Genomic DNA, 10,097 nt, shown 5'->3' on the forward strand with positions numbered 1-10,097 from the left:
ATGTAAGTGATCTTCTGTAAGCTTGAACGTATTGAGTACGTGTGGAATGCTGACTTTTAACATTTGAAGACCGTAATTCGTTCGTGCTCGGGGAATGTGCCCGTGTTCAGAATTGCTGGTGGGACGCAATGAAATGTTCGGCTGTAAATGCGCTAAACCTCTTAAGCTTAGGCTATTTCTGTGAATTTCACACCTCAAGGAAAACAACAATTGATGTTCACAGGCAACACTGAATTTTAGTTAGTTTAGTCTTTCACGGTATTGCTACTGTGTTCTTTATACGTCACTAACACGTGACGTCTAATGAAGGTGCTTTACGTTCGTGTACCGGACGCCTCCGACAAGCCATGGTCCAAGCCCGGCCTGCACAGGCAACACCAACGTCGTCCCGCAACATCGAGCAAGCCCACGGCTAAAGCAGCTGCCCCTGGGAGCACGGATTTCTACCAGAGACGACCAAGAATATCATGGCCAAGACAGCCCCAATGGCAGCCGCAGCGTCCCCAATAATTCTGCAGCAGCCCAGAGAGCCACCGAGGTTCCGCGGTTCCACATCCGAGGACCTGGAAAGCTGGCTGGAGACGTATGAGAGAGTCGCTACGTTTAACAGCTGGGGCAGCGACGACAAGCTACGACATGCCTATTTCGCATCGGAAGACGCCGCCAGGACATTGTTCGAGAATCGAGAAGCCACTTTAACGACGTGGTACCTGTTCCGAAGAGGCTTGCTGCAAACATTTACAAGCGTCGCGCGAAAAGAGCGAGCCCAAGCTCTACTAAAGACCGGAGCGCAGCTGCCCAATGAGACGATCGCGATCTTCACGGAGGAGATGGCCTGTCTATTCCGCCACGTCGACCCGGAAATTTCTGAAGAGAAGAAAGTCCGCCTACTCATGCGTGGTGTGAAAGAGGAACTTTTCGCCGGAACGGTGAAAAGCTCGCCAAAGACCGTTGACGAGTTTCTTCGCGAGGCCTCGCGAGACACTCGAAATGCGGAACCAGCCATTCGACCACCGCACCAACTCAACAAACTACGCCGGAGTTCAATCACTGGCCACCGACGACCTGCGCTACACTATCAGGGCAGTCGTACGAGAAGAGCTTCAGAAGCTCTTCCCTTCATCGCCGCCTCAAGTGGCCTCAATCGCAGAAATCATCAAAGAAGAGGTCCAGCGATCGCTTGGAGTTCCCTACATGCAACCACAATGACCGCAGCCCCAGCCGGAAGCGATGACCTACGCCACCATCGCCCGCCGTCAAGGTCCCCCTCCACGACCGCGCCAGGCCATATGACGCCGCAATTCCGTCGTCCACCGCCGCCGCCACCAGCACGCCCACCCGTCGCTCAGCGCAGCTGCCCGAGGAAGACAGACGTCTGGCGCGCTCCTGACCACCGTCCGCTCTGTTACCACTACGGAGAAGCGGGTCACGTCTACCGCCGATGCCCATACTACCGGGAGATGGGACTGCGAGGGTTCGCCGTGAACACGCGGCGACCACAGCTTGGCGAACGACCTCGCGATAACGCAGACTACCTTGCCGCTACTCAGTGTCCCGTTCGCCATCACCAGGCCACTACCTGTCACCGCAGCGCTGTCCATACACTGGCCCAGCCCGGTGCCGCTCTGAGAGCCCATAACCGGAAAACTAAAAGCACCAACCGATGGATGGGCGCTTCCTGTTCCTCGAACTGACGAAGATTCTCCGCCGTCGACGAAGACGCCGATGAGGCTATCTCGACAACATAACAACGACACGTCGCCGTCCCGACGAAGTCTGGAAGCAAATGATACGCCGACGAAAGACGACCTAACGACGCCACGTACCAGCCACAGGTCAACGAGAGACGCAGCCATAATCCGACGCCAAGACCTAACTGTAACGCAAGACAAAGAACCACCGACCTCGACGTGCTTCACGACGGGCACGCAGGCACCGCTTAAGTCGACACAGGGGCCGATTACTCCGTCATGAGTGGACACATTGCCGCCCAGTTGAAGAAAGCTAAGACTCCATGGGAAGGCCCTCAAAGTCACACCGCCGTAGGACACCTCATCACGCTGACTGGAATCTGCACGGCAAGAATTACCATAGATGACCGGACTTACCCTGCCAACTTCGTTATCCTCCAACAGCGTTCACGAGACGTCATTCTCGGCATGGACTTCCTAAACCAACATGGCGCAATCATCGACCTGAAGTCGATAACGCTGTCAGAAGATCAAGTGATACCTCCAGAGAGCTCTCGTAGTTACCACACCTTGAGTGTGCTCGAAGATCAAATGAGCAGCGAAGGCAAACGGCTTTCATGGGTGCATTGTGGCACAGCGACCGAGCTCACCTGACGGACGTACAGCTTTTGCTGGGGTACTCGCGAAAGAATGCTTACGCATTAAAAGGCTGACGTAACTTGTCGCCACCAGGGCACAGTGACCGCAAAATCTTTACTACGTAATATACAGCCGACGTGTGAAAGGTTACAGGTGGAAATGATTGTGAATAAGTACGGCAGCGTTACCAATAACCAAGGGCACTGCAGTTATCGAGATATAAACCGCGCATGCAAATAGTAAACATAAAAACATCATATGGCAGAGAACATTCTTACATTAGCAGAGGAAAACTTTATGACAGCTGGAAGTGGCCGTGGAGACTGCATCTCAATGGGGGTGAAACGCGAGTGCACGCGTGCTTGGATTTCCACTAATTCCTATAGCAATCCACTAATGTCACGAATTTGCTATAGCAATCGATGCTTCGCCTTTAGGGCAAATCTGCGACGTCTTGTTTCTTTTTTCCTCGTTACATGTTTGCAAGGGTTTTGAAAAGTCTCATTCGCAATTTATTAATATATTTGACAGGGGTGTATATCATATGAATTTTGCCCGTTATAGATATATTATTATATACAGTTGACAAAATTATTATGTCGTTTCTTGGCGGAGCTACAGTTCTAAACTTTATATTCTTGTTGTTATTGCGGTAGCAATTATGTGGACACTCCAGGCCAGGCTCGTACCCAGGATATTTATTCCGGGGGGGGGGGGGGGGAGAGTTCAACCTAAGGTAACAGTTCGATGCGAATGAGGGGGGGAGAGTTACCTTTACTAGTACAAATGTGAATAGTGCCCACGATTCGCCATAAAGAGGCGTAAACCCGCGAAAGATAAATGAAATAAGCTGTATCTCACAGGTACGCCTGTGAAACACGCCACTCCTTTACTTGGCAAACAAGAAAAAAGATCAAATGGACTCGCGTATGAAAGCAGCGCAGGAAGAAAACTGCCAAAAACAAGTAAACAAGTGAAAGTGTAAAATAAAAATTTCTAGTAGCGTTTTTCGAATTAGCTCTAGAAGAAAATAACCGCATTAGCACAGCAAAGAAGTGCCTACGTCAGATGGCTCGACTGATAACTGCAGAAGCGTTATTCAAAACACACGGAATTCTTATCCATTTCCGACGGCGTTTTCTCTACTTCCCTTTTTAAATAAAAAGTTCATTCATAAATATTTTCACGAAGAACGGTTACATTTGTTAATTTTCGCTTTTCCGTCATGTTTGCCTGTTTACCTGTTGCCTGTTTGCCTGCAGGCTCTGCCCCTTAGTAGATCGCTTAATTTCTCAACTCCTTGCGACTCTTGCTTCCAGTTGCCTAGTTTGCACGAAAAGTGCTGTATTAGAAAAAAAATGGCTGTGGCTTAGCTAAGGTTAAGCCCAGGATGCGAAGCATACTAGCCTTTATTTTAGTTGTTGAACCACTGTTTAGCCTGGTGAACTGCTGTTGCTTGGCTATATTTGGTTCGGCTAGTAGAAGAAACAACTCATGCGTTACTCTGCTTCGCCTTCAAGAGTGGAACGCGACAGCGTTCCCGTCGACCCGCCAAGGGGTGTAAGACAATGGGCTACGGAGCAGCGACTACGCGCCCCGCATTGGACGCGGTGAGCGTCGAGCAACGCAGCGTTCGGCGCGGCAACGAAATGTGCGCCTGAGCAAGCGACGCACGCCTGAGCCTTAAAAACAGCTCGTTTCTAAGGCAACACCGCATTCACTAGAGGCGCTTTTGTACCGCTTCGAAGCATCGTACTCGTGGCTCAGTTAGCAGCGGTGCAGGAGACAAAGATAGAAAGTGAGGAACAGACGGATCGCATGGTGCTGCAGTTTCGCAATAGATATAATGTTTGTGTATCACATGCTGTCGGGACTTCCGCGGCGTGCGCTATCTTCATTAGAAACAACCTCGGAATTAGAGAAGAAGGGGTCTTTTCTTGTAAAAGTGGAAGACTGGTTTTTGTGGATCTTTCTTTTTGGGGCGCAGGTTGGCGCGTGATATGTGTCTACGCCCCCAACATTGAAAATGAGCGTGTGCCTTTCTTTGAGAGAGTAAATCAGCATTTACAGTGTGACAGGAAAGTCGTATTGCTAGGAGATTTTAATTGTGTATGTTTCGCGGCCGATCGAGTGAAAAACCTTCCAGTGCGTGAAAAAAGTGCTTTACTTTTAAACACACTAGTGCAAGAATCTAATCTGGACGACGTCGGCCATTTCCTGTGTACTACCGGCACGCCTGCATTTACGCATTTTCAAGGGCAAAGTCACGCAAGGCTAGATAGAGGGTATGTCGCACTGGAGCTTGTTCCGATGTGCGGCAGCTATAGTGTGAAACACGTCGCGCTCAGCGATCAACGCCTTGTAACCTTTAGTGTAGGTACCAAAGAAAGAAAATCGAAATTTAACTGGAAGTTGTGGAAGTTTAACGATGGGCTGTTAATGAACGAATACTTTTGTGAAAGCGTGAAAGAAAAGTTAGATAATTTGATCGAGGCCGAAGATGGCAACGTGCTAGAATTATGGGAGAACTTTAAACAAGGAGTCAAGATCAGTGCTATAGAAGAAGCCACTAAAGAGAAATTTAATAATAAGAAAAAAGAAATTGAAATGCAACGTGAGCTTGATTTTTTGTACACCGTGGAAAGCGAGAGACCTGGGAGCCGAACAAAAGAAATAAAAGAACTGAAAAGCCAGCTCGAGCTTATCGAACAAGAGAAGTTCAAAGGAGCGGTTATAAGGGCACGAGCTGAAAGGGTTTGGCTAGGTGAGACACTGACCAAACGAGCCTTATCTGACGAAAAGGCATACGCGAGGCGAAATGAAATCAGGATGATTCAATACGAGAACGAGATCACGAGCCAACCTCAAAAAATTGAAGATGCGTTTCTTGATCACTATAGCAAATTATTCGGGATTGTTAAAGACGTCACAGAAGAATTCAAGACGGACTTTTTGTCAAACATGCCGCAATTAGAGGAAGACATTCAAAAGCGTCTGGAGTGGCCTCTGAGCATCACCGAAGTAGAAGGAGCCATAGATGATTTAGTTGTAGGCAAGTCCCCGGGACCTGATGGACTCGGAGCGGCCTTTTATAAAGCCTTCAAAAGTGATGTCAGTGAGATCCTGTTACGGTTGTTTAAGGAGGCCTATGTGCAAAAACAGGCTCCTCCATCTTTTTGGACATCGCACGTAGTTCTGATACCTAAATCAGAGGACCCAGAAAAATTGTTAGCTGTCGACGGTTACCGGCGATATCACTAATGAATGTAGACTATAAGATATTTACAAGAGTGCTCGGAAAGCGATTACAGGGAGTGGTGACCAGCATAGTAGGGTCGCATCAAACATGCGGCATTAAAGGAAGGTCCATCTACACAAACATTCATATTGCCAGAAGCATTTTAGAATACTGTAACGACCTAGGTGAACACTGTGCCATGTTACAGTTAGATATGCAGAAGGCTTTCGACCGCGTGGCCCATAAACTTTTTTTCAGTATTCTAGAACACATAAAGGTAGGGGATTTGATCTTAGATGGGGTAAAGATGTGCTATCAAGACTGTACCGCCAGCCTCATTATAAACAAGGAGGTTACCAAAAGCTTTAGCGTCCGGTCATCTGTGCGCCAGGGGTGTGGTTTGTCGCCTCTTTTATTCGCAATTTACCTAGAGCCGCTTTGTAGGAAAATCAAGAATGAGAATAGAATATCGGGTTTCAGAGTGCAGTCCGCGGAAGTGAAAGTCCTGGCATACGCGGATGACATCGCGTTGTTTTGTCGGGATAACGAAAGCATCGAAATCGCGGTCGCAGAGGCTCTATCATACTGCAGAATGACAGGCAGTGCTATCAACTTTGATAAATCCCTAGGCGTATGGATCGGCAACTGGGAAGACCATCCGAGTAGGTTTGCAAATATCCGCTGGACAGTCACGCCGGCAAAGTACCTAGGGGTGCCGCTTGAGCACTACCGTGACGCCGTTGATTACTGGAATGCCGAAACTGAAAGGGTTCGTGAATGTACACTTAAATGGGGAGGCCGCAATTTCTCTATGTTTGCGCGTGCGACAGTGTGCAACCTGTTTGCCGTTGCCAAAATTTTTTACGTGCTCCAAGCGTTGTGCATGTCAAGGGCTAACATACAACGTTTACACAGAGTACTCGCGGTGTTTGTATGGGGTTTAAGCTGGGAGCGCACCAGTCGCACTAATCTCTTTCGTTCGGTTAAAAATGGAGGATTAGGTCTGGCACATTTGTTCATTAGGCAGATTGTGTCGAGGTTTGTTTATTTACGGGACCAAAATGACCCATTTTTATTAACTATGTTTCAAACAAGGCTGAGCGAAGCTATACCTGAGTTTATTGTATCGTCACATCGGTGCAGTCAAGGCAGAGCGCGTGGTTTCTTAAAAGAGGTAGTCTTGGCTTTTCAGCTCTTAAAGGTTCGGTTTTCCATGGAATACTTAAGTAGGGTACCACGAAAGCGCTTATATAAGGACCTGGTAGACACAATCTTACCGGTGCCATTGTATCGCTCGATGTTCTGCATTGGACCTGAAAAGGACGTACTAAAAAGAGTAAAACGAATGCCAGTACGCCCGTCGGTGAAGTCCTTCTTTTTCCAGCTCCACACCAATACTTTACCTGTGAAACCGTGGCTAGATGAAAAAGGACTTTCCGTGCCTTGGAGCGTCAACTGTTTACTATGCCGGAAACCCGAAACAGTAGAACACATTTTCCTTGACTGCTGGGATGCTGTGTTCCATTGGGACATCTTACAGAGAACGCTAAAGAAGGATTTGCCGATTACACCATATGGGATTCGTTTCCTGCCTACTCTAAATGAAGACAAAGTACCCTATGACATGTTCATGCTGGTGTCCTTGCATAGTTTATGGAAAACTAGAATGGCCGTGAGACATGCCGAAATAAACGCCCGGCCGGTTAGAGAATACTTCATTGAAAGCATTTGTCATATTAAGGAATTGTACAATTTTCAAAAAGAAAAACCAACATGGCTCAGTGTGATGACTGAGCTAGCGAACTTCAAGCGTTTTTAGCCCTGTGACCGCCAACCAACGGCAGAGATTTTGTCGTGACTGTTGTGTACTGTTAAAATGTCTTGTTTTGTATGTTGCCATGTCGGTAATAAAGAAAAAAAAAAAAACTCGTGGCTCAGTGGTAGCGTCTCTGTCTCACACTCCGGAGACCCTGGTTCGATTCCCACCCAGCCCATCTTGCAAGTGTTGAGCCAAAGCCACCTAGAAAAAGCGCAGCTGCTTATATACCGCCGCGACGCCGCGAGCGACGGCGCGAGTTGGAGCCCCGTTTCTCCTCTGTCGTGACGTCACGGTGTCACGTGGTATTGAAGGTGACACCGCCGCACCTGAGGAGCTGGGTTGAGCTCTAGTAATATGCTTCGCATAAAAGCCAGACTAGGTAACGAGTGGCAGTCACATTCCTTATGGGCTGAAGGGTTATTTGCAGGGTCTGATGATGGATGCTGTTTTGCATTATATTGTTTTCCACCTTATCTAATTCATATCGCTGGTATAAGGTTCCGAGGATCTGCCAGCGTCGCGGCAAGCCATCACTCGAGGAAATAATGAAGTAAAAGGAAAATTTAGACGCAACTGGCGTTTCCTCCTGCCGCAACTCGTTCCACGAGCTTACAGACCAGCTGAATACGAAGCGAATCCCTTTACTGGGGCGCTATAACCTTAAGCTACACCAAACTTTTCTGTTCCAATTCTGCAATCAGTCTTCCATTTCTGGCCTACAAATTTTCAGGCCACCCCCGCTTCGCCTGTCTCTCACGCGACGTCATGAAAGCGGCGAAAACGCCCTGTCTGATATGATGTGTGCGGACTAATTATGCCTGGTTAGTCCGAACGAAATAAAAATAATTATTTCTCATTCGACGCCTTTTTCGCCATAATACTCTGCCATTGGTCAAATGTTTTCGGGCTGCGCCCACTTCATCTGTCTGTCACACGACGTCACAAAACAGCGAAAACTCATAGCGTCTAAGTGACGTGCACGCGGAAAACACGCATTAACGTGCCGAACAAAACTGACTTTTTTTCTGAATTGTTAGAGGCTGCCCCGTTCCGAAAGGAATAGAAGACGGCTGCCCAACGAGTGCTTTGGCACTATATAGCTATATTGTGAGCGGCCGCGGAGCATGGATGTATTTGCCTGTAATGAACAATTTTCCGTGGCACTATAACGTTATCGAGCCCTTTCGGCACGTATGCGACATCACCTTGCCAACTATTCTTTGCTGAGGATCTGTTGTGGCGGCATATTTAACGTTACGTTGCCCGCCACCGCGATTTTCGACCAGCCACCGCAAGCCAAGTAAGGGGAAGCGGGTCAATCACAGATGCCGACACTACCCTCCTCAGCCAGTTATCTGCTTTCACTGTTCTGGCTCGACTCCATCGAACCCCTCTTCACCTGATCGTCCTCCTCGCCTCTTGTCAATCAATTCGATAAGGAAATCTGCTCAATGCAGGCAACGCTATTCGCTTTGAAAGCAAAAGAAGTTACCTTATTTAAAGGAGGAGCGCGCTTTATGGGGTTAAGCGTTAAGCAGGCGTTAAGCCCCCCCCCCCGTACATGGGCCGATCCCGTAGGCCGACCCGCGGCAAAGGTGAAGCAGGCATTGAGCAATCCCCCTGCGTGGGCCGATCCCGAAGATTGTGGTACACCGGGTCCACCAGCGGCGGAGGTGCAGCAGGCGTTAAGCGATCCCCAAACGTGGCTCCATACCGAAGGTTGTGCAGTGCCGGGCCGAGCCGCGGCAGACGCGAAGCAGGCGTTAAATGGAAGCTGAAGAGTTTTCCAGAAAAAAATTAGTGAAGAGCTTACGTAATGGTTTTGAGCCCTCCGAACCGGAATGTCGCATCGAAATTGAGCGACAGAAAGCACAAAGGGATTTTATTCTGATGAAAAGTGCAGCAGCAAACTCGAGGCAGCTCGCGCGCCTCGTTTCCGCCTGTGATTGGTCGGGCGCCTCGTGACGCCAACAATGGTGTTCGTCCGGACCAACGTTACTAGACTAGCTTCAGTTTTAAAACTCGGCGCCGTTGCGCGGAACCGCCACCCGCCCGCGCCTTCGTGGCGCTGCAGTCGCGCCCGGCTTCACTTCCTCACTAGCCGGCTACGCGGGCGGGCCGGACTAAGCACGCGGTGCAGCGTTGGTGTATTCTGTGGTTCGTTCTTGACCGCGAATTTCAGCAAGCATGTCATCCGTAGAACTGTAGCCTTCGCCGGGTTTCTTAAGAATATCAGCAGACGATGCCGGCGTGCTGCGTACCTGGCTGCATAGGCCGCTATCGGAACGATGTCTACAGTTCGACGCACCACTTTTTCTGTGCTCCCAGCAATGCGACGCTTCGCTCGGCGTGAAACAGAGCGATTCCTCGTGCCGACCGGGAACTCTGTGCAAAATCAACGGCACGCGCTCGTGCCACTGCTCCCGCGTTCGTCGTCGTCTTCCACAGCTGGCTGTGTGGCCGTTCATCTTTCCAGCGTAGAATTTCACTTCGCTTCTATCGCCGTAATGGGGAGGCCGCGTTTACGGGGGTATGAGCAATTGCTTAAGGGAGTATGAGCCACTCATGGTCTTACGTAACGGAAAGATTTAATTTTGAAGAAATTTAATTTCGAAGAATCACAAGCGGCAAATCGCAGGCGAAGGCTGCTAACCACGCCGCCGAGCAAACTCGAGACATTGAACGCAAGCGACAACTGCGGACTGCGGGC

General features: G+C 49.1%; 1 protein-coding gene across 1 annotated transcript; it reads left to right on the forward strand.

The window, feature by feature from the left end:
* Positions 1–6,213: 6,213 nt before the first annotated feature.
* On the forward strand, positions 6,214–7,693 carry LOC126543029 (uncharacterized). The gene has a single exon (XM_050190175.3). It carries the CDS (start codon positions 6,380–6,382, stop codon positions 7,385–7,387), a length of 1,008 nt encoding a protein of 335 aa, XP_050046132.2. The 5' UTR covers positions 6,214–6,379; the 3' UTR covers positions 7,388–7,693.
* Positions 7,694–10,097: the final 2,404 nt, after the last annotated feature.

Source organism: Dermacentor andersoni, chromosome 2 (assembly GCF_023375885.2).
Source record: "Dermacentor andersoni chromosome 2, qqDerAnde1_hic_scaffold, whole genome shotgun sequence".
In the NCBI taxonomy this organism is placed as follows: domain Eukaryota; kingdom Metazoa; phylum Arthropoda; class Arachnida; order Ixodida; family Ixodidae; genus Dermacentor; species Dermacentor andersoni.